This window comes from Eulemur rufifrons, chromosome 7 (assembly GCF_041146395.1).
Source record: "Eulemur rufifrons isolate Redbay chromosome 7, OSU_ERuf_1, whole genome shotgun sequence".
NCBI classification, from domain to species: domain Eukaryota; kingdom Metazoa; phylum Chordata; class Mammalia; order Primates; family Lemuridae; genus Eulemur; species Eulemur rufifrons.
Window position 1 is genome coordinate 93674588 of NC_090989.1, and position 26438 is coordinate 93701025.

At 34.3% G+C, this 26438-nt stretch overlaps 1 protein-coding gene across 2 annotated transcripts in view; it reads left to right on the forward strand.

Annotated features, from left to right (window-relative positions):
- The first annotated feature begins 442 nt into the window (after positions 1–442).
- Positions 443–26438, forward strand: part of ZBBX (zinc finger B-box domain containing) — a 95067-nt gene continuing 69071 nt past the window's right edge. For both annotated transcript variants that reach the window (XM_069472978.1, XM_069472979.1), the window contains exons 1-6: positions 443–510; positions 4954–5067; positions 8587–8677; positions 14932–14980; positions 15539–15648; positions 21789–21884. In XM_069472978.1, the coding sequence (XP_069329079.1) occupies positions 443–510; positions 4954–5067; positions 8587–8677; positions 14932–14980; positions 15539–15648; positions 21789–21884 (528 nt within the window). The remainder of the gene's footprint in view (positions 511–4953; positions 5068–8586; positions 8678–14931; positions 14981–15538; positions 15649–21788; positions 21885–26438) is intronic.

Consider the following 26438-nt stretch of genomic DNA (forward strand, 5'->3'; position numbering starts at 1 on the left):
GGATACCAAAATCTGAGGATGCTAAAGTCCCTTATATAAAATGGCATAGTATTTGCATATAACCTGAACAAAACCTCCCATATACTTCAAATCATCTCTAGATTACTTATAATACTTAATATAAGTGCTGTGTAAATAATTGTTATGCTGTATTTTTTGTGTTACTTTTATTGTTTTTTTTCTGAATATTTTTGATACGCTATTGTTTGAATATGGGGTTGCAGAACCTGCAGATATGAAAGGCCAAGTGTATATAGTAATTTTTTGCTTTTTGACCTTTTCCCTCATACAGATTTTTGTTTTTAAAATTTCCTTGAGTTATGTGGAGTTTTGAATTTGTAACTTACACTGCTTAATACTGGCATAATTCTTTTGTCTTTGTTACTTTTTCAGAAGTTTATACGAATCCCAATAATTTCCAGAAAACATTAAGACAGTAATCATGAACACCAAAGATTTTGTAGTTCTTCCATGGGGAAAACCTGGAAATTCTATAAAGCTAAAATATAAGTAAGTACATATATATTTATTAACATATTTCTTAAATAGAAATAATTGCCAAAGTTTCTGTATGTTGTAATGTAAATTGTTCTTTTTCCACAGACTATATAGAGTTGAATTCAAATTTTGTGAATTCTTCTTTCCATTTTTCTCACAATGCTGTATTTTTATCTGTAAGAGAGTAAGTTTGAAATATTGTAAATCTGTAATAGTTTAAAAATGAGGTTTAAAAATATTTATTCCATAAGAATCAAAGTGACAAGTTCTAAATAAAGTTTGGGCTCATTACCTATTAGAGCACTACAACAGAAAGTTAAAAATATTTTTGTGACTATTATTCAAAGTTTAAAAAGAATCACCCTGAAATTTAGGGAGAAACTGAAATTTAGGGAGACTCTTAGAGTGAGAAACCTTTAAACAGGGAATAGAAAGCACCACATACCCTAACCCTTCACATAGTTAAAGGACATTATGTTGAATTTACTTTTCCTAGGAAGGGTACCCACTGTCATAGATTGACTAGGAGATGCATTCAACCAGAGCCAAATAATTCTGGGTGTCCCGGGAATTTCATGACATTGCAGGCATATGGGAAGGTTTAACCCATTGTTTCCCTTTGAGATCACCTAGAGTCACTGGAAATACTCAGGGCCTTCCTATCAAATATAATTAAGAGCGATCCAGCATGGGGTGGTGATAGACTGTCAGTTTTTAATTTTAGTTTCTGAGTTCCCTGATCCAGATCAATACTCTTATATTCCTCAGTGTCTTCAAAGCTTTTCTAATGCTTTCTTCACTTTTGAGATACTGGGGTAAAGTATTGTGTAAACTGAAAAATGTTATACAAGTATATGACATTATCATTATTAGGTATATAATTTCTTTTGGTGAGGAAGAGAGCTATCTAATTGCTAGTACTACCAATTTTTTTAACAGAAAAAGAGAAAAGGATATGCATTATTTGATTTCAGTGATGTGTTTCAAGTCTATGTGTCTATACCTATAAACATTCATCCAATAAACATGTATTAAGTGCTAATGTCCTACACAATGTCCTAGGGAATGGTAGCTACAAAAGGAAGAAGTATAGTCCTTGCACTCAGGTAGCTTGCAGAGGATATGAATGAGTAAAATTACGTTGACAATATAGTATAGTTTGAAGCATGGTGCACTGTGTACACACAGGACCTTGGGAAAACATGGCCTAAACCGGTAGGGCTGGAGTGAGAAGGTATCCCAGTTGTGCCTGAGAGATGCAGTTAGTTGGGCAGGTATTGGGTGGAACTTGTGCAAAGGCAAGGAGACATAGTTGGGGACTTTTCAGACATAGCTAATTGGCTAAGAACAAAGTTAGAGAAAAGGGCAGAGTTTAGTTAGTAAATAACTTGTAAACCATGGTAAAGAGTTTGGAATTTATCTTAGAAATGAGGGTGAAACATGTTTCCTGGGCCTGTATGTTTTCCTGACCCATCCATCATCCACAGACCCATTAAAAACTGGGACAGGGATACTCACTCCATGATAAGTGCTGTGGAATTCTTTTTCTCACCCTTTTCCTGTCCTAAGCTCTTTTTCATTTGACGTTGTCTTCACAATTGTCTTCACATCATTTGAAAATTTGGCATTGTCCACTCCTCTCTACCTTATTTCCAGCTTCAACCCATTTCAATCTTATTTCCGGCTTTTAGATTTGTTGTATTGATTAGAAATTATCTTCTAATTTTCATACTGTCTTGCCTCTAACATATTCAAATAGCTTGAGGCATAATTTTTTTTTTTTTTTTGAGACAGAGTCTGGCTCTGTTGCTCAGGCTAGAGTGCTGTGGCATTGGCCTAGCTCACAGCAACCTCAAACTCCTGGGTTCAAGCAATCCTTCTGCCTCAGCCTCCCGAGTAGCTGGGACTGTAGGCTTGTGCCACCATGCCTGGATAATTTTTTTCTGTATATATTTTTAGCTGTCTAGATCATTTCTTTCTATTTTTAGTGGACATGGGGTCTCGCTCTTTCTCAGGCTGGTCTTGAACTCCTGACCTCGAGTAATCCTCCCGCCTTGGCCTCCCAGAGTGCTAGGATTACAGGCGTGAGCCACCGTGCCCAGCCTGAGGCATAAAATTTAAAACATTTTTTTCCTATATAGGCAAAAAATACATTTTTGCTGAAAAGATCATCTTGGAAATCTTAATTAAATCTCTTAAATTATAAAATAAATAAGTAAAGCCAAAAGTCAACCTTAGCTTTCCTCAGGGACCTTGCCTGCCTTCTGGCTCTGTGTCTAATTCTGTCTCCAAAAGAAATCCTTTGTCTTCTGTGAGAACCATAGAATCCAACCATTAAACTTGACCACTTGGTTAGTGGGCTAGTCCTTTTTTTCTGTCTTACCCCTTTCCTCTGCCACAGTGAGGCATCAGAAACATTAAAAGCCTTGTAAGCAAGTGACACAATTACATTTGTGTTTTTGAACTCTTCCTCTGGAAGCAGTGTGGAAAGTGTTGTGGGCTGTTGAGACTTTAGGCAGGAATACCAGCTGCGAGACTGGTCCTGAATTGTGCCTCCACCTACCCCATCAAGATCTAGTTCAAAAAATGGCACCATTGTTCCCCTGGCTGCTCAACTAGCAAACCTGGGATTATTTTAGTTTCTCTCCTTGCCCACTCCCTGTTCAGTGGCCTGTTTTGGTCTGTCTCCAAGTTGTTAATTGTGTTTCTTTATTTTTCTCGAAATCTCCCATTTTTCTCTACACTGCCTCTACTCAGTCAGACCAGCATAATCTTTCTATTATTTAGATTACTGGAATAGTCTCCTAACTGGCTGTCTTGCTTCCAGCCTTGTACCTTCTAATTGATTTTCAATGATACAGCATGAGTGATCTTTCTAAATGCAAGTCTGATCAATTCTTTTAAAACCCTTTAATGATCCTCATTGTTCATAGAATACAAATACCAATTCCTCCTCATGGCTTACAAGGCTCTTCATGATCTGACCACTGTCCACCTTTGTAGTTTTATTGCTTGCAACATTTTCCATCCTGCACTTAATGTCTGGTCACAGGGAGCTTCAAGTTCTTTGACTCACACATTGCTCTTTCCTACCTGTATCCACACTACTTTCTTCTTAGAACACCACTCTCATCACCTCCCTTTGACCGGCTAAGTCCTTTCATCCTTGGGTTTCAGCTCAGACTTCACTTTCTCCAGGAACTGTCCCTGCAGTCCAAGGGCTGGAGTACATGCTCTTTCTTTGTGCTCAGGTAGCCCCCTATACTTCCCCAATGAGAGCACTGTCACACTCTGTCTCAATTATTTTCATGCTTATCTGAATTCCTCTCCATACTGGAAGCTCCATTGTTTTTCATATCCTATCACCTATCACGGGGCTTGTTTGTAGTAGGAACTGAATTGTTCCTTGTGGAGTAGATATAATGAAAATAATGCCTCTCCCTCTATATCTTGGCCAGCTTCTCTGAACCCTCTGGACAGCTTTTGCCTCATATCACTTACTATATGTCTCCCTGGATTGTGTCCACTTGGGGACATATCCTTGGCCCACTTGCTCTTTGGTGACTGCTCACTACCTCTATAAATTAATTCCCTTTTCTGATCTCCATTATTCTTTAGTTTGGTTCCATGTCATAGCACGCATGGGTGCCCACACTACTTAATTAAGGTAAAGTACTAATGTAATACTGAAGGAAGAGATTTAAATTCATAATTGATAATAAAAGAGAACTAATCTGGGTTAGTTCTATGAAAGAGAGAGTCAGTGACTAATGCTAATAAGAGACCAGAATTGTAAAATGAAGAAAATAGCTTGTGTCAAAAGCTTCATAAGCCTAAGATATTATTATCAAAATCTCTTGTACAGGAATCTCCTGTATGAAAACATTATTAGAGGCTTTCTTCCTAATGGGCTCTAGACAGGTACTGCCTTTTTGCCCCCACATAATACGTACATGATAAAAAGGTAGAGATTTATTTAAGGTTTCCAAGATCATTAGTTCAGCACAAATGTATATTTTGCCAATGTATAAAAAGATCATTATTTTAAATATTATACTTCAAACTACTTGACTACGTTAGAAGCAAGACAGCATGAAAATTAGAAAATAATTTTTCTTTTGTTTTCTATTTGTGTGTCATAGATATTTGTGCACATATAAAACATGGCTCATAAATGAAGTTAAATATGATTTTAAACCTCTAGCAATGTAAAATAAAAGTCTAAGATTTGCAGAGATACCTTACTTATAGATAATATCAATGGAAGACAAATGCTAACCTTATAAACCATATCTCAGAGAAGTACAAAGAAAGTAGTTGAAATATTTCATCCTTTATTTATTATTAATATTTTTCATTTAATGGCAAAAGATTATATAAAATTATTTTGCCCTGGATTTTATTTATTTATTTTTTTCCAAATGAACTTTCTATGTTTACATATTATGTCCTCAGAAATGCTCAAGAACTGCGAATGGAGAAAGTACGGTTAGAGTTGGAGAACCAAGAGATGACAAAGCAACTACAAGCACTTCGATCAACAAAGAGCAAAGAAAAGGAAAAAAGAGAGTGGGTGAAACTTTTAGAGAATTTTAGAGGAATAAACTGAATTATGTAAAGAACTATTTTATATACTATTATGATTCCAATAAAAATGTTTAATGGATGGATAATTTCTGGCTTTCCCTGAGGAACAAGCAATATTAAATTCCCTCTTTTTGTTTTTGTGCCACTTATATGGGTCATGCTGCTTTTTAAAATGACCATTACTTTTGTTTCTTCTGAACTTTATTTGATCTTACCCTTACTTATTTCTCTTTTTACTTTATGCTTTTCAAAAATTTGTGGTTTGGAATGTCTAAGACAGCAATGCAAACTTTGCCCTTTGCTCTCAGAAGATTGCCATCAACAACAAATGAATGCCAGTTTATGTTTAGGACCACTGTTAATTATCTATTTCAAATAAATCTATGCATATATTTAATATACATAAATAAGTATATATGTATGTATATATAGGTATATATTTCTTAAACCTGGGTATTCCCTAGGGCAGGCTAGGTGCTTTTTGGTTGTGGAATAGTGATTCAAAATCTTATGAGCAAGAAATTTTGATTTGCCTATGGAATATGATACTTGTCTTGATGTCAGTAACTGGGGTCAAATCCATACACCCCAGGAAGATTTATGAACTTTACCTGCCATATTATGAAAGTGGACAAACTGATTCTGAATAATGGAACATTTGGATTCACAGGTTGCTACTGATTGTGAATTTGAGAGTGATTAGGGACAGCTGAGGAATGGCAACGTGTTTCTATTTTTGCCAACACTCTTTATCTTTGCAAAAAATACTGTAGGTAATGGTCCATGCTGACATTGTTCCTCACCTATGTCTACCTCCAACAAGGCTGGTGTAGTTGACTTCTCAGCAGCTACATGTGACTTTTATTCCAGTAGCAATTTCCAGCCTGCTTCCACGGAGTAAAATTCCAGCCCAGAACAAGTTTGCTTCCGTTAGACTGCTTTACATCATCTATTTCCTGTTACATAAATAGCTGATTATGGTAATACCTACCTTGTAGATTGGTTTGAAGATGAAATAATAAATACAAGGCACCTCTCAAGTTGTCTGATACACAGTAGGTACTCGCTTTTTCATTATTTCCTTTATCCATCTCCCCTTTAAATTTATGGGAAGGAGGTGTTTTTGTATTGGTGTCATTTGGTGCCAAGCTTATCTGATCTGAAGGACAGGCCCTGAGGCTTGTGGTTGCTTGTCGTTGCCAGACACCTTTACTGAGTCATTGGGCTTGGACAATTGTGATTATGGAGGCTGAGAAGTCCCATGACAGACCACCTGCAAGCTGGAGACCCTGGGGTGCTGGTAGTGTGGCTCAGTCCAAAGGCCTCAAAACCAGGGAAGCCAACATTGTAACTCTTAGCCCGAGGCCAACCTGAGACCTGGGAGGGCCGCTGGTGTAAGTCCTGGAGTCTAAAGGTTGGGGAGCCTGGAGCTGCTGTCCAAGGACAGGAGGGAAAGAATGTATCCCAGAAGATAGATCCCATTTTTATTTATTAAAAGGCTTTATATAATAGGAAGCAGGAGTTTGTTTGTATATATATCAAAATCAAAATTCTCAAGTGTGTTTGAAATATTTTTAGCAAATGCTAGTTAGCTGAAATTTTATTGAGAGAACTGTCTAATAACATCTCCAATACTATACTTGTATGTTTGCACTAATTTTACTAAGACTGTTGTTTTACTATGAAATAATAAATAAATACAATAAAAGTCAAATAGAACTGATAGTTACATGATGAAAATGATCTCTTCTTAGCTCTAGGCTGACTACCAGCCCATTTTCTAGCACCACTTATAATGATTACATTTTTTTCCACACAAATTTGTCTTTGTCTATCAGTGTACATACATGTGTATGAATGTGTGTGTGTGTGCTGTAAGTGTATATATCTGATGTGTCTTTTCTCTTATGTTTTTACAAATGAGAGCATCTGTAAAAATATGGGAATTACTTCATATCCTACTATTCTATTTAATATATGTTAGTGCTCTTGTCACATAAGCATACATTGGTCTATCTCATTCTCTTAGTGGCTAAGTAATGTTGCTTTGTGCAGATATATAATAGCATTTAGTTTTCAGATCTTATTTAGTTTTTAGTATCTTGTGATTATAAATGCTACCATGGGCATACTTCTACATGTATGTTTGCTTACATATGCAAGGGTATCTCTGGGATGAATTCCTACCTCTGTAATTTTAGGTAAAAGTATATGTGCATTTTACATTGTGATAGACATTGAGAAATTGTTTTTCAAATAGGTTTCAAAAGTTTATAACTTTCTTCTACAGAGTGTTAGAGTGCATGTTTTATGTGCCTTTGCTGGTCCTAAATATTACCAAATTCTTTGTATAGTAAATTTAATTTTGTTTGGTCCTCAAAGTTATGACCATTAAATATCCATGAAATACCTTTTGAACCATTAAAGAAAATTCCAATATGTCTATTATAGTCTCACTAGTATTCATCGTTAGAGTCCAATTCTTTGAAAAGCATGCATGACACATATATAATAATGCTTACCCTTTCCAATAACCAGAGCATTAAGCATCTCATGTTGTATGTCATCCCAGATGACAAGGTTTATTGTGTGTCTTGCTGCTTTTCTCTTAATGATCCTGTGGTCAGCTCTTTCACCTTCACTGATTTGGACTTAGTTTGTACTTCTCACTGGATCATGGTATTTACTGGGAATCAGAGTTCCTAGAATCAGCCCCCAAGAGTGCATTTTCTTTAGCTTTGGAAAATTTCTAGATGTGTCTTAGTTTTTAGAATACATTCTTTTTTAAGATCATACAGATATTAAATGTCATAGCCAGAATGAGAACCTGCCACTCACTGGCCAGGAAGATCAGTGTTCCACTCTTAATTATTTATTGTCTGTGTGACATTGGGTAAGTTGTTGTCTCATTGTTTTTAAAATGGGAATTGGACTCCCTGCCCTGTTACTTAAAAAAAAAATCAGGCGAGTCTCAAGTAAAAGTGCTTTGAAAACTGTAAAACTAAAGTGTGTCTTCTTTGCAATCTTTGTTACATTTCAACGAGGGAACTTATTTGGGGTCTTAATAAAGAATTCATCACTTACTAGATTTGCTGAATATTTTTGAGTGTTGGTTTGTTTGCTTTTCCTCTGTACATTTGCAGGCACTCGCTTTTAAAACTGCGTGACAACCTGTAAAGTTTCATATAAGCCAGTAAAGCTATTTTTAATCATTGTGAATGTCAAAAAAAAATGGAATTCTTCATTTGTGTTTGGGCATTTCACTTTTATTCATTTCCACAAAAGTTACAAATATGGTAGAGTCATATTTTAAAATTACTGAAGATATTGAGACATTATTGATATTTCATTTTCATTTTGTGCTTGTTTGTTACATGTTAACAACTGCATTTCCATTTCTTGAGACAGGGAAACTATATTTGTTTTCATTAAAAGAAGAAATGAAAAAAAAGGAGAAATGTATTTAGTAATTACATTTCGTTTTGTTTATATATCTTGAAGGTCAAGTGGATATCACTGGAAATCTGGAAAAGTGGACAAATTGGGTAATCAATCACACATGATGTCACAGAATAGAGGAAATTTTATTAAGGTAAGAACATACCATTTGATTCTCAGGCAATTTGCTAAGCAAGAGATACAAATTAATTTTCCAGGTCTTACATTTCCTTCCAAACTCAAGAATTTACTACTCTTGTTTTAACAACCTTGCATATTATCAGATCTTTGATTCCTTTTTTTGTAGGTTAATAGGCAATTTTCATTATTCAGTTATGTTTTCATTTTTCATCTATAAGTTGATTTTTAAAAATTTACTTTGAGGTGAATTTTTCCATTCTGATTTTTTCCAAATTCTAAATTGAATTTTTCTATTTAGTTTGCTTCTGGTTTAAAGTATCAGAAATAGAACTATATTATTCTATGTTACGGTGAAAGCTAATGTTATTTGATTTTACCAATGAGAGAACTTTATATTATATTTGTTTAATGTTTTTATATTCTGCTTGAATAATTATTATTCATTTGCTGTTGATTTTATGTGTGAAGATACCCAAGAAAAAAATACTTTTCAGTTTCCCAGTCATAGAATTGCTTTATCTTTACTGTACCCATAAAATATAACATTATATTATATTTAAGATTATAACCAGATAAGTGTCTTTAAGTAAAGAAAACTTTTGCTTCTGGATTCTTTAGTGCAAGATTCGTGACTTTGTAAGTATTAACTTACACAGCTTTTTATTTTTTATGTACCTATCATTAAACTTTCATTGGGTCAGTTGGCATCTACAAACATCTTACTCTGCACTTCTAAACTTTTTGGCTCCAAAAAAGCATTTTATTCTTTAGTGTCATGCCCTTAGTAAAATAGGTTTCTTTAATTTTTGTGTTGAAAGTTTTATAATTTCACTTTCCATTTTTCATTTTCTTTTTGCAATAGCGTTCAATGTTTCAGATATAATTGTAAATATAATGTATTAAAAATGTGGACTTTGTTATTGACTTATTTATTTAATTGAATTTATTAAATGCTTTCTTTGTTTTATAGTGCATTATACTTGTTCTCAAGGAGGTCCTCATCTAATATGAAAGATGAGGTGCATAAAAATATTTAGAGAAAAATTCAGTATGTAATTTTTGCTATAATCACTTAGTATATGAACAATATGTGCTTGAGAAATAATAGTTTAGTTCTACAAATATTTGATAGTCAACTAGGTATATTTATAAGGAAAAAGTGATGAATAAATCATTATCTCAGTTCCCACAAACGTCATAACTAACTAGGAAGATAAAACCTTGAGGGGTTGGGAGCTGTGAAGTTTGGGTCTAGAAAATGAGATTAGGCAGGAAAGTAGAAGACTTTGAATTCCACGCTCAGGAGTCTTAATATTTTTACTTGGTGAATGGAATTCTCTGACAGTGTTTGAGCAGGAGGATGGCAAGGTTAAGGTAATAATTTATGATGGTTGATCTTATTTAAATATCCATTATGCTTGGAGTTAAGAGCATAGAACCAAGTGGTCTCCAAACTGTTTTAATCATGTAACATATCAGAAAAGCATATATTTTGAGCATGGACTTCCTACACATGTACGTCTATTTATTTATAAATAGAATTTAGTTATATACTTAGTTATATACTAAGTTATATACTTAGTTATAATACTTATGATGTATTATGTACATTATAAAACAAAATATAGAAATTAGCCAAGAATGCAGTAAACATAAATAGATGTTTCTTTTGAGGGAGTAAATGTGCTCCCTAAGAATTTATTAAAAAAAGAGAAGTGTGAAGAATACAACTGAATGAAAGCCCGAGTGTGGAATATGTTGGCAAAGAGAACTTTAATATTTACTCGATATGTTTTAATACAAGTCAACAGTTTAGTATTTAGCTTTAATTACTTAGTTTTTCCTTTTTTTCTCATTCAGTGTTTATTTCAGTCCTAAGAGGTAGTTGTTATTATTCCAGTTTGACAGATGAAGTAACTTAACCTCAAAGAAGTTAAGTAACTTGCTCAAGGTCAAAAGTCAGGGCCAGGCTTATTCTAAGACAATTTACCAACTGTTCACTGAAGAGAGCCTGAGAAGAAAAAGAATAGCAGGAGTAGAATCAAAGTAATGCAATTTTATAGAAGACGAAAGTAAAGGAAGGCCATTTTAGAAAATATGGAGAAGTCACTATTGTCCAATACATTGTGTAGCAAAAAAATTTTGAGTATCACTTTAGACCAGTTTTTCTCCAGGGAGCTATTTTGCTTTCCAGGAGACATTTGGCAATGTCTGGAGACATTTTCAGTTGTTACCACTGAGGGGTTTTTTTTTTTTCTTTACACTAAAGATATGTAGTGAGTACAGGCCAAGGATGCTGTTAAACATCCTACAATACACTGGAGAGCCCCCAAAACAAAGAATTATTTGGTCCAAAATGTCAGTGGTGCTAAGGCTGAGAAACCCTGCATTAGACTATATAGATCGAAATTCTGAAATTCTCATTTCATTAACTCTGTGATCTTAGCCAAATCACTTAACCTTTCTGAGCCTATATTACCACATTTGTAAACATGCATAATATCTGCTGAACACTTCACAGAGTTTCGAGCAAATATATGTGAAACCACTTTGTAATATTATGTGACTATCACATTAAAATGTCTATTTCTAGGGAATGAAAATTAAAAAAACCTGAATTTGATGATTGGGTCATTATTAGATGTGAAAGTAGATGTTAAGTGGTTGAAAAGTGTGAGAGGCAATGAGTAAAGACTATCTTTGCAGTGAACCTGAGAGCAGAGGGTGACCTATCTAGGGTTTAACAGGATCAAGGAAAGACTGTATTGTTTTTTTATAATTGGGGTGATAATGTGAGCCAGTCTGTAGGCTGACAGATAGACATGCTAGTAGAGGAAAGATTAAAGATGAAGACGAGAGAGGTGCCAGTTGCTCTGTGGTCTTTAAAGAGATGCTTCATTAAAGAGGCTTTTACCAAGGAAAGGAGGATACTTTGTTTTCTGAGATAAGAAAGATGAAAGAAAAACAAGTGCAATAATAGTAAATTGTAGAGGTTGTATTTGGCAGGTGGTGAGGTAGGACACTGGAAAGCTGTAATGGGAAGAGTCCAACATTCTTAGTAAAGTTGAAGACAATATCGTCTGTTCAGATTGAGTAGGGGATATGGAATGAATCTGGGTCCTTGGGAATGGAGAAGGTTTGGAGTAGCCACTGTGGAAATCATGATTGGGGTGTAGCAGCAAATGAATAAGTGAATTGCTGAAAAGCCATAAGGGCCCACTGGGGTTATTCAGTGTGGATTTGTAAGAGACCCGACAGTATTATTTCATCACAATGGTAGGTAGATATGGGAGCTCTAAGAGGAAGGAGACAGGGTGATTGAGGTTAGCACTGAGAAACTTCTGAGCTTGGGATTTTGAAGGTGTGGCCATACAGCATGCTGTTTAGGTGTGAGGTTTGGTCATAATGGTGGGGTGGCTGAAGAGGCATTAGATGTTCACAGTAGCCAGCATGTTGGAGCATCTTTGGTACCAGGATGTTAGGTAAACATGTATATTGAAATCTCTAAAATTATATGCCAGAAATGTGATGAAGAGACATGCTGAGCAGATTACTGAAGTTCAGGTGAAAAGGACCCTAGATATTGGTAAAGGTATTAAGTGGATGGTGAAGACCTTCAGTAGAAGTGACTTTGTTGAATGATGATAGCAAAACAATATTCTGGAAGCAACACTGACAAGAAAATAAGAAGAAAATATGTCTTCTCTCCTGGTGAATGAAAGGGAGTAGAAAAGAAACTAATTCCTCTGGAGAGTGTTTTGGCAAACGTTGTGCCTAAAGAAAAGTGAGTTTCAGTTGATGTAACTTTTGTATGAAACATTTTTATGAAAGGTTTAATGCATAAGATAGGTAAATGACTTTTTTTTTTTTTTTTGAGGCAGAGTCTCACTCTGTTGCCCAGGCTAGAGTGCCATGGCGTCAGCCTAGCTCACAGCAACCTCAAACTCCTGGGCTCAAACAATCCTTCTGCTTCAGGCTCCCGAGTAGCTGGGACTACAGGCATGTGCCACCATGCCTGGCTAATTTTTTCTATATATTTTTAGTTGTCTGGTTAATTTCTTTCTATTTTTTTAGTAGAGACGGGGGTCTCACTCTTGCTCAGGCTGGTCTCCAACTCCTGACCTCGAGGGATCCTCCCGCCTCAGTCTCCCAAAGTGCTAGGATTACAGGCGTGAGCCATCGCACCTAGCCGTAAATGACTTTTTTCTTTTCTTTTATTTCAGCATATTATGGGGGTACAAAAGTTTAGGTTATGTATATTGCCTTTGCCCACCCCCCGCCCCGCCCCCCGAATCAGAGCTTCAAGCGTGTCCATCCCCTAGACGGTGCGCATCGCACTCATTACGTGTGTATACTCCCATCCCCTCCCCACCCCCATCTGCCCGACACTCGATTAATGTTATTTTAATAGGAGCTCCCTGGGATGGCAAGGGAGCCTGGATGGAACGACAATTGATAAAGAATAGCAAAGGTTCAGGAGCTAATTGGGTTGAGAATGAGAATATCTGAAAAGGTGGCTTGTGGGAAGAGTTTGGGCCCAGTGTGGCAGATGAAGGCATTGGTGGGGATTTGGAGGCATTTGTGAATGCCAAGGAGCTGATAAGGGCAGCACAATCTGACCGCGTTGGCCCAGATGCTATGCCTGAGGGGTAGATCCACTAAACCAGCCTGGCCCCTGACAGCACTCTTTCGACACCTGCTGGTGGAGGCATAAGTGGGTTATTAAGGCACAGGCTTTAGTATATCAAATTCCTGATGTTTTGTATATACATACATATACATAAATATATGCAGATATCTGTATATGTGTGTGCATGTATACATGCATGTGTGTGTGCACACGCATATGTGCATCTTCGGTCCAACCTTACTCCACCCCCCAACCCTTTCCCAAACATATAAAAACTCAGTCTTATGAGGAAATTCTATTTATCTAAAAATAGCAGTTAGCAGTTTATTCGTTGAAATATTTTTATGCAATTTGAATCATTTGAAGTAAATATGGTTATATTCATAGAGCAGAAAAATATTACTCATAGTAATAAAAACAAATTGTAAAATTTCTGTAATAATTTGTTCATTTTGCTTTGGCGTATCTATCCATTTTGTTCAGGGTAACCTATAACCACGCTGATCAGGTTTCAATTCAGATGTATCATTAAGGTAATCATATTGGATAATTTGGTTATGGAAAATGAGATTAAATTATCTGTAACTTGCATAACATTACCAGTTCAAAAATAAAAATGTGATTCATAGAAAAATTGATTATTTCAATCCTATTTTCTTTCTTGTGTGTTTGGGCAGCTACTTTAAAGAATGTGAACAATAAGTGTCCCTTTGAAGCAAAACCACTAGATTCACTGAGAATAATTAGGCCTAAATTTTCAAAGATGACTGCAGTTGGTACAGCCATAGATATAGAGACAGCCATTGTTCTCATATTCTCATGTACAAATTGAGCAATTGAGCATGCAAATTGCAAATGGAAAACTAGGCGTGAATTGACAGTGTCTATATAAATGCACAGCATCCTCCATGCTGGTTCGTGTACTTTAAATGTTGGTTTTAATAAGATCAAGGCAAGTATGTTTAAGTGGCAAGCCTGTTTTATTTCCTAAAATGTTAAGATCCATGGATTTTCAGTGATTATTTATTTGAAATACCTAGTAATGAATCATATTTACTCAAATATTTTGGCTACAACATAGGAAGGTCAGGGATCACAAATAATATATTTGAAAGTTAATAAGACTGTGATGCTTAAACATGTGGTTCTCTATATTGGGCAAATAAGATAATAATATTAGTTTCTACAGTTATGTAATCAGAGTGCCTTAGTAACAATTCAGTTTGGATTTAGTCTACATAAATATTAGACATTGTGTGCTTGAGGAAGAGCAGAAATTTAGAAAAGAATTATTAAACCTTTACAATATTTGAATGCTAGCATTTCTTAAAATCATTTTATGATGACATATAATGGTTTTTGTTTAAAAATATTTTATGTTTTTAAAAAACTGGTTTACATATATTTCCAAAATTTATTTTATTTTTTATAAGTTTCTCTTTATAATTTATCAAGAGGTCTACATATGCTTTAGTGATGATCTCCTATTACTTTTATATTATTCTTTCAAAAATATTTTTGTTCAAGATGCAATGAAATGGTACAGCTTTCTAATATTTTTGTTAGTAACTTAATTAAACTTTCTTTGAATAAAGAGAATGCATATCTCATGAACAGTATCTATTTTGTTAATACAGCTTTCTGCTGGAAAAGTGAAATTAAAATTACTGAAGGAGCAGATTCAAGGTAAATAGTTTACCATGATATTATTAGATGTTAAAGATACTTTTTTTATATTTGAATTACACATAAAATTAAAGTGCTATAATTGTTCATGCCATAGGAAGATTCTAAACCCCTAACTTATGACACTTGAATTTTCAAAATAAATTACATTCAATTGATATAAATTGAAATTTCACTCTAATAAATTAAAAGAATATTGAAAATTGCTTTATATTTTAACAAATCCTTTAACAATAGCAAAAACCAAAAATACAATTTGAATTTGTAATAATTCCAAAGGAAATAATATGTCTTTCTGGAGGATAAACACATTTACCTTTGAATAGTTAAGATAATTTGGTAGAAGAAATTCTAGAAATATGCATGATACAATATTTATTACATATTTATATACACATATATTTATTAGAAATAAGTAATGTGATAAATGTTTAGAATTTGTTCTATGTTGGCTTCAGTTTGATCCAGAAATGGGAAATGTGCACAATTTCATTACTTTATCAATCAGAAAACTAAACATATTTAAAAGAGATTGCTCTAACATTTTTTTTCTTCCAGAGCCAGTGAAACAACCAGTTAATTATAAAATGGCAAATTCTTTTGAAAGTGAAAAACCCAAGATAAAAGGGAAGGTTTGTGGACAGTGTGAGAACAAAGCTGCTCTACTAGTATGTACATTATAATAAGCAATTAGAAAAGAATTTTCACATGGCCTCATAGACCTCTCCCAACTTAATTTGTTTTAGTAGCCGTATACTTTTTCTTCATTACTATTACTGAGGGTGAAGTGTGCGCGCTGCTGGGTAAGGCCAACACCTATACTTATTCACTGAATCTCATTCTCTCATTCTTAACGACATCACTTTAAAGCTTGTCCTCTCTCCTTTGGATCATGCCTGTTAGCACGCAAACATGCTGCAGTATCCCCATCTAAAATTAAAACCAAAACCAAAACTACACTGAAAATTATTTTTGACCTCCAAATCTGCCTCTGCACCCCATTATTGTAAAACTCTTCTGAAGGTTTGTCTATATTTGCTGTCAGTGTCTATTTTTAATTGAAATATAATGGACTTACTGTAAAACAGATCTTAAATGTACAATTAGATGCCTTTTGACAAATCCGTGCACCCCTATCAAGATATAGAACATTACTTTCACCCCAGAAAGTTCCCATGTGCCTCTTCCAATCAATCCCTATCACAAGGGCAACTACCCTGATTTTTAACACCTTAGATTTAGTGGTGCCTGTTCTTGAACTTTGTGTAAATGAAATGCTATAGTATACATTTTTTGGTTTTTTTGCTCCTCATGGAGATTCACCTATGTTAATCAGTAGTAGGTTCATTTGTATTACCGAGTATGTCATTCTATGGATATGCCACATTTTGTTTATCTATTTATCCATTGATGGACACTTGGGTTGCTGCCACCTTTTGGCTTTTGTAAGTAATGTTGTTATGAGCATGAGTGTACAAATATCTCTTCAAGACCCTGCTTTCAATTCTTTGGGGTGTATATGGAGAAGTGAAATTGCTGGATTTCCATTTTCTCTTGAATTCTTTCCATTCAGTCTTGGGTCTCCACTACTGTCCAGCAGCTCTTTCTATAAAGGTCACCATAGACTTCCACATTCTTAAACAAAATGCTCAACTCTCAGTTCTTATCTTAATTTATTAGGAATATTTGATATAGTATCTCTCTCTTCACCTATGACTTCCTGCACTTGGCTTCCTCTGGGACATCATACGCTCTTGGCTTCATTTTAGTTTGATACCTGTTTCTTCTCAGTATTCTTTGATGGTTTTCTGTATTCTTGACCTTTTAATGTTGGCAGGCCACAGAAGTCAGTACTTAGACCTCTTCTTTAGTCTATCTATATGTACTGTCCAGATAAATCTACCCACTCTCTTGTCTTGAAACACCATATCTATATTTTTGATTTCCTAATTTACACATCTACCTCAAATTTCTTCCCCAAACTTTTGACTCAAACTGCCTACTCAGCACCTCTGCTTGGATATCTAGTAGGCTTCACTAACTTAATGTGTTCAAAATTGAGCCCTTAATTTCTTTCCAATAAATATTCTTCCGTCACACTTTCTTCATATTGATGTATGTCAGCTCAAAGGTTACCTACTCTGACAGCCTTTTATAAAGTAGCAAAAGCTGAGTTGTACTCTCTAGTTTTGTGAAGCGACTTTATCCACCTATATAATGTTTATCACCATTTAATATATATTTATTTGTTTATATTCTACCTATATACAATGTAGATTTCATGAGGGTGGAGGTGTAGTTTTTTTTCATTGCTGTGTGCCCACCACCTAGAATTATGCCTGCAGTGTAGCAGGCACTCACCAAAATTTGTTGAGTGAATCATTTCTTTAAGAACTATTTTCTAATATAGATTTTTCCTTAATTTAGACATATTTTCCTTTCAGGTAGCATTGATGATACCCCAGTATCTTTTACAATTTTAAATATTACACATCAGTAGAAAGTAGTTTCCCTCTGAAAGAATTGAATGATTATCTATAACTAATATTTCCAGATTATGTTATAGTTTAAAAGAACATAGCCATAATCATTTCTGACTTAAGGCTATGTTGCTAGACTTATTTAATGACAGTTTTAATTGGACTCAGAGAGTTAGAATGCTATGTATCTAATAAATAGCTAATAACAATATTGAATGTAAAACCTGGCTCTTGGTAGTATAATGCTCTTTTATTACATCATATTATTTTCTTAATTGACATACTGGTGGACAATAATTTAAGGAATTTTAACAAACTACAACTATCCAGAAATGTGTAAAAAATATAAACAAATGCTAATATTCCTTGAGTTGGAAGTATGAGAGCTAAAAGGGACTTATTAGTTTAATTGAATTGTTGAGGTTGGTTGTTAGTGATCTGAAAAAGGATTTATAACATATGAGAGCTATGAATCAATATTTCTTATAAATCCTACTTTGTGTTAAGCACTTTTCAAAGGCCATGGAACTTGAACAGTATGGCATAAGTAGATAGGGCTTGACCTGGAAATAAAGGATCTGTTTTGCTGGAGAGAAGAAAAAGTAAGAAGGAGGATATCCAGACAATATAAATAGCATGTACCTTGACTGGAAAGCAGATGAGAGTGACAATGTGTGCAGTTATTAGTGAGCTGATATGCCTGAAAACGTGTTATACAGAAGCCAGGATTTAGGCCCTAAACATATGTAAGAAATTTTGCTATGCATTTAAGAAAGGATGTTCTTTGATTTGAAATAAAAACAATATCCTATGATAGTTGTCAAAAACATAACAATAAGCTGTTATATTTAGATGCATTCACATATATTGATGGCAAAGACAAAGCCCACAAATTCCAAATTTCTTATATATTAATTTGGCAAATGTGGATAATTTAATTAAACTCAAATGGATTCTGAAGGCTTAGTACAACTGATTTGGCATTCATCAAATATTTGTTAAAACTGCACTTGGGTATTCCATCATTGAAGAAGCATCTGTGGTGGAATGGAGTCCTTATTTACATTTTTAATATGTTTCTGCCAGTTATACAAACTGCCTAAAAAGATTTTCCAGTTGGCGGTCATTTTAACCCAATTTAAATCCAAATATGCTTGTATAACAAAATATATAAGCTTACTCTGCAACTCCAGCTTTGATCTTCCAGTCTACAAATATCCTTTTGGCTACATTCATTAAAAGTCTGTTGTTAACAAATACTTGGCTTAGAATTATATGCTAAAACTGATTCTCAGTTTTTCATGTTATATTGTAAAAACAGTGCCAAATATTTATGAGAAATTCATTAAAATATTAGCAGATATGTTAAGTAAAAATTATGCAGAGTACATTTTGAAATCTATATTAATATAACAACCATATAATTATGTAAAATTGTAGTTTTTTTGTTTGTTTTGTGAGACAGAGTCTCTGTCGCCCTGGGTAGAGTGCGATGGCATCATCATAGCTCACTGTAACCTCAAACTCCTGGGCTCAAGAGATCCACCTGCCTCAGCCTCCTGAGGAGCTGGGGCTACATGCATACACCACCAAGCCTGGCTAATTTTTCTATTTTTAGTAGAGATGGGGTCTTGCTCTTGCTCGGACTGGTCTGGAACTCCTGAGCTGAAGCAATCCTCCTGCCTCGGCCTTCCAGAGTGCTAGGATTACAGGTGTGAGCCACCTCACTTGCCTAAAATAATAGTTTTAAAATTGAGTTTATACTTAAAACTATGGATTTGGGATAATTTTTTTATTCCATTTCTCCAAAAGACTGAAGCTCTTGAAACAATAGATGAAAGGGTAGGGCTAGCTAGTTCTTGTTCTAGGGATAGTGTTTATTTTTCTTCTGCTTGAATAAATAATTGAGTTCCATATAGCTAATCATATTTGAAAAAATATATTTGGATTTTAATAAATACCAGACCATGCAGTCATTGGAAATATTAGATTTTATGATATTGCAGATTTTATCAAGATCTTTCAATACAGATGGTGCCCGAGACTTACCATGGTTCCAATTATGACTTTATACTTAATGATGGTGCAAAGTGATATGCATTCAGAAATCGTACTTCAAATTTTGAATTTTGATTTTTTCGAGGGCTAGTGAAATGCAGAATGATACTTGTGATAAGGGGGCCGGCAGCAAGTCATAGCTCCCAGTCAGCTATGTGGTTATGTGGGTAAAAAAATCATAAGATACTTAACACTTTATTATAAAATAGGTGTTAGATGATTTTTCCCAATTTTAGGCTAATGTCAATATTTTGAGCACATTTAAGATAGCTAGGCTAGGATGCTTGGTAGGTTAGGTGTATTAAATGCATTCTCAACTTAGGTTGCTTTCAATTTCTGGTGGATTTATTGGACAATAATTCCATTACAAGTCAAGGAGTATCTGTAAATGATTAGTACTTCAGTGAATGGTCAATGATTAATTTAATAATTAGTAATGTGTGTCATGGTTAAGAGCTTGAGCTTTTAGTCAGACTGTGGGGTTGAAATCCTGTCTCCACCACTATTATCTTGTATGACTGTGGACAAATTCTCAATCATTATGTTCCTTTGTTATTTCATCTTCATAATGAGGATACAATGATCATTCTAACATTATAGGGTGGGTGTGAGGATTAAATGAGATGGAACATAACATCTCACTGTTCCTCTAGAACAGTGATTAAGAGCTCACTAAATGTGGATATTGTCATTGTTATTTGATTCTAGTCTCCTTGTTTAGTTCCTTTTAGTTCCATATAGTTTTTTGAATTTACTTTTTAAATAATTTCTTTAGTGTTGTCGTAATCATTTTATATTTGATAAACCTGGCTACATTATTGCAGGAAACCATGTCATTACATGGAGACTTTTAACATAATTTTAAAAAATTAAAGGAATTAAAAGTCTGCTATTGGGTTTTTAATATAAGTGTAGTCTACTTTTCTATGTCATTTGCGTCCTAGTGCCTCGTTACTCAACGTGTGCTCTGCATGGCACCAGCATGTGCGTCACCTGGGAGCTCGTTAGAATGCAGGATCTCAGGTCCCATCCCAGACCTACTGAACCAGAGCATTGTAACAAAATCCTGGGTGATTTACGTGCATATTGCAATCGGAGAAGCTTCACTCTATTGCATAGTTCAGTCCACCAATGACCAGTACAAGGCAGAAGAGCTTGGTTGACCTGTTGCCAACCGAACTCATCTGCTTTATGCTTATTACTCCTTGACACGAAGAAGGAAGGAGTGGGGAGAATGGTGATGGACACTCTGAGAGGAAATGAATGAGGGTTGAAGGAACTATGATCACTTTGACATAGACATGCTGATACCATCTCTCCAAGCCCTCATTCTTTCTTATTTGTGCTGCTGTTCATTCTTCTCAGCCTGGGCCAATGTAAAGAAAATGAGAGCTCTTGGTTTTTTGCACTGCTGTTTGTCACATTGTTAAAAGTGTTGAAGCAGCAGTACAATTGTAGTAATTTCTTTTGTAGGAAAATTTCCATTTTCTTTTCTTTTTACTTTCAGAATTGCTTGGCACCATCATAGGTACAGGTATATTACATTATTCAACTCATCCACACATTTGAAAAATTACATTTTAACATCATAAAGAATTGGAAAATAAATATAAATTTGCTCATAATTATTGCATTTTATCAATCATAAACATTGCTGACAGCGTGATGTAGTTCCATCCAAAAAATATAAAGTTCCATTTTCCTTACATCTTTTTTCCCTTTGGTGACTCTTCTATGAACACTTTTTAAAGGCCATATTTTGAGAAACACAGGTGAAGAAGTACCTTCCAAGGATGGGGATTTTTGGAGGCAAATAGTATGCATATCATTTGAAACTAACTGTGTCATGTAAACCCATACAGAAAGATAAACAAGCTCATAAAAATGAAGGATTTTTCACACAAACATAACACCATATAGTTTTTACCAGGTCAAGAAATTTGACCTGAGGCTACTGGTTGTTTTATGAATTATTCAGAAATTGCACATACAAACATGCATCTAAAATATATACCTAAAACCTACATTGCAGTTATTATATTTATTTTGTTATGAGAATAATTAGCGTTTACAAGTTAGTTTTCCTCAAAGAGTTAAATTTTTAATGGTACCAATAGTTGTCCCAGGTTTTTTTTGAAGGGGGGTCCTCAAGTATGAAGACATATATGTATGTAATTTGAAAAACAAATGTGAAAACAATGACATCTTTATGCAATCACTTTTTCAAAATCATATTATAAGATTGTATTTTTTAAAAAATATCTTTTAAGGTGTGCCTTGAATGTGGAGAAGATTATTGTTCCGGATGCTTTGCTAAAATTCACCAGAAGGGGGCACTAAGGCTCCACAGAACAACTCTTGTGCAGGTATGACTTTCTATAGTAAAATGCTTTTACTTGTAGTGTATTTGTAAAATGTTTCAATATAAAGACATTTAAAACATTTAATTATCTAGAACTCAGGATGATTTACATTAATTTCTAAAATTCTATTATGTACAGTCTTGACATATATCTTAAAATTATTTTGCTATTTAAAGTATGTTTTAAGAGTAGTTGCTGAAACACTTAGCTTGGTTAGAGTCTTCAGATTATACATTCTATCCGAGAACTTGACATTTAAAAATTAGACAATATTTTTATCTATTGTGATTTCAAATGAACACATGGATTATTTTAAATATCCTGTGCAGTTTATAAATTGCAATCTCTTATGTTTTCTTTTCATACTTATTTAAAAATAGTTTTTTATTTCTCTTCACTCACTGTCATTTAGATCAGATAATATCTCAGGTTTCTACCCTTCTTTCTACATATAAGGACTTATTATTTATTCTTCTATAGTCATTACTTTTTGAAATGTCTAAACTCATCATGTCAGATGGCTTTAAAATTCTAATACTTAAACAGTAAATATGGTTAGATAGAGATATGAAATTACACCAGTTACATTTATTGCTGCATTGATTTGTCATAGACTTCATTCATTTTACAGTAATGTAGTCAACAAATGTTTACTGAGTACCTTCTAGGACGCAGGTACTGGTACTGTATAAGATCACGCAGGCAGTGATCTTATACAGATTAATAATACTGGGGCCTGGAGATAAAAATGACAACCAAAACCCCATGTAATGGGTTAAGGATTTAAATATTATCTTATAGGCAAGGGAAAAGAGATGATCAGATCTATATTTAGAAGTATCACTGGTAGATTTCAAAATTTACATGTTACCTCAATAAATATCGGTATCTGTCAAGGCTGGTAATGACCCAAGTTATGATAACCACAAAACATAAAATAGACCTAACTCATATTTACCAGAATCACTTACTTTTGAGTGGTCACTCAATGTTTAGAGCCTCTGGGCAGAAACGATGGAGGGAAAACAGAAAACAACCTGCTAATTCCTTCCTTCATGATATTATAATTAGATAGTCATAAAAATGAAAATTAATCCATATAAAAGTGAGCTAATTGTTAATATGTAAATAATACAGAATCTAACTAAAGGTGCTCTACTTTGAAGGTAAATACTGTAGTAAAATGATCCCACCATGAGTTCATATTAGGAATTTTTCATGCAATGATTTATTCAGCACATTTTCTGAGTTATCACTCAGTCAATTTAAGCACTAGTGCTGATACGGAAGATACGAAGAAGAAGGAGACATGGCTCCTTCTCTTCAGTATTTGAGCCTCAGGATTTATTAAGTTTGCTTTTCTTCTCTCTCTCCTTTCCTTCTCTCTCCCCTCCCTTTTCCTCTCTCTCTCTCTCTCTCTCTCACACACACACACACACACAAATAATTTCATAAGACAGACTTCGCTGTGACACGACTTACTGTTATCCAGACATGGATATGATAGGAGTCAAATGATGCTTAATATAAGCAGCATGACACAGAGTATGTTTTCTAAACATTGAGCATTCTTCTATTCCATATTAATAGTATTAAAGTATATGTATTTTACGTCTTAACATAGAAAAAAAGTGATCTTTGTAGATTAGGATCTTATAAAATTCCAAATGTAGATTTGAATGAAAAAGTGAGAAAATATTTACTGAATATATGCTTCATGTCATACATTTTTTTGTAATTAAAACGTTTGTTTATTGTTTCTTGTGTACAATTCCCTTCAAATTACATACTACTTTTACATGGAGCATTTATGACAACTTGCAGATTTCCCCCTTTCATCTTTATTGAGATATAATTGACAAATAAAAACTGTATATATTTAAGGTATAAAATTTGATGTTGTGATATACATAAATGTTGTGAAATAATCTCCAAAATTAAGCTAATGAACATTTCCATCACTTCACATCACATTGCTATCTTCCTCCCTCCCTTTCTTCCTCCTTTCCTTTCTTCCTTCCTTCCTTTCTTTTTTCCTTTTATTTTGTGGTAAGAACACTTAAGGTATTGCCAGCATCACATTTTCTGGTTTTGATTGCAGGGGAGGAAAGGGTGGTAAGCCAGAAATAGTAAAATGGTATTTAAGTTTCTAGTGACTCTCAAATTGTAGAATACTCAATTATGTCTGAAAGTTAGCATAAACGGATTTCATAATATATATACAAATTGAAGAGTAGGGCAAGGAACCATGAATTCTTGAAATGTTTCTTCAAATACAGGTATTCTTTTGTGTACATAAAATTAAAGTTAAATGACAATAAACAGCCATGTGTCTTCTTTGTTCGTGTCATCCCTTTGTACTGCCCTCCAGTCTGTGGAGACTAAAGTGCCACTGCAGGGAGAGTCCCGGGAAGTGCGTTATCTGCCAGGGAAATGGAATTGAGAGGCTGGCACTTAGCACAAAGCTCACATAGACCTTCTGTACTGGGAGGAAATTTTGTACATTGCTGTTACTCTCTTTTTATATAACATCATTTCACCTACTAGAATTGCTAAGGAATGAAATTTTTTGAAGGAGACTTTTTTTTTTTAGGTAATTCAAGTAAATTTGTCCATTCGTAAAACAAAAATTTTAAATTAAAAAGCTTTTTAATTTAAATTCTGCATATAAGTGAGATCATACAGTATTTTTCTTTTTGTCTGTCTTATTTCACTTATCATAATGTCTTCTAGGTTCATCCATGTTGTCAAAAATGACAGTATCTTCTTATTAAAGGCTGAATAATATTCTATTGTATGTTTATAGGTGTTCTTATCACACAGAAAAAGTAACTATGTGAGGTGTTGGATATTTTAATAAGTTGACTGTAGTTTCATTATGTATATGTGTATCATAGGTATGTATATACTTATCAAACATCATGTTTTACACTTTAAGTATATACTATATATATATATATAATATTTACTATATATATATATAAAGTATTTTTGCAGGAAACTACTTCAAAATGTATTACATATTTCCTCCTGTAAATATAGTACAGTGAACGTAGTTTTACTGTATATTAGTGACTTATGTCTCTTATAATGGCTGCCTTTATGATAACACTTAATAAGACAGAGGCCTCAAATAGCTGATGTAGTATGTACAATTATACATTCCTTCTAAGAGAGTTAGTACTTCATTTTTCTCCTGTATCGTGGCCTTACCCATTCTTTATCAACACTTCTTGACTTTAATCAACTGTCCGTTTGGCCATCTGCCATTTTCTTCCTATTTCTATCGTCTGTTTAACCTTTTAGTTTTTTGCAGTCAGTTTGCATTTTTTTTCCTTGTTTCCATCATTCGTTCCTATCTTTCTGTGTGCATTAGGGTTCTTGTTGTACCTTGGCCTTAATGGCCATTTGGATGTCTATCTCTTTCTGCTTAGCCCTCATTAACCAGTCATGCAGTGCTTTCAGTGTTTCACCATTTCGGTTAATTATCAAAGTCATGAGGCTTTGCTGACTGCTGAATTCATACCTCAATTGAGAAGTGAGGACAGACATCTGATAGATAAATATTAATCAGTACTATATAAAAAGCAAGTATTCTAGCTAATGGCCCTTTTACTTTACATTCTTAACCTGTGTTTCTAGTTGTTACAAAGTGTAGCCAAATTTAGGATAGTTGTAAACCATTTCACCTTCTATCCTACAGCCCAGAGAGTCCTGTGAGTTCACAGTCAGTAGGGACCATTTTGTACAAGCATATCTTGTTTTACTTAAGAGATAAATCCCCGAAAAATTGAAGGCAAGCTATTACTATTTACATGTTGACTAACATTATAATTTCAAAGGGCCTTTCTTTTGATTTATGATCGATTCCTACTTGGCAGTCATTCAAAACACTTCAAGTTTCCTTGCTTTCTACAACCTCTGTTAAATAGTTAATTATCTGTAAAATAAAGCATAAATGCATGAAGGGAATTACTAAGGATGAAAAGTCTGCTTCTATATATAGAAAGATTGTCAACACTAAGCTTTGAAATGAGAGTTTTTTCCAAATGAAAAATGAGGTCTTAATACATCAGACATTCCTATTTCCGTTTAACAACATAAGATCAGACAGAAGAGACAAGGTTAATCAGAGAGAATAGAAGATAGAAGAAAGCAAACAAAAGGCATTCTATTGTGAAGTATGACATGCACAAGGGAGGTTAGATTAAGTAAATCATTAATACATTATGGTAAACATTTTTTCTTAACTGGAATGGAGATTTTCTTAACTGAAAAGGAGAAACCATGGGATGGGGGATGGTAGTAATGGAAGAAGAGATAATTGAGGGAGAATTTCCACATTTTCTGGTATGAGCCTCTCTTAATTTAGTGTTGCTGTAACAGAATGCCTGAGGCTGGGTAATTTATAAAGAAAAGAGGTTTACTTAGCTTACAGTTTTGCAGACTGGGAAGTACAAGAAGCATGGCACCAGCATCTGCTCAGTTTCTGGTGAGGGCTTTTTGTGCTGCATCATAACATGAGGAGAAGGTCAAAAGGGAAATGCATACGTGCCG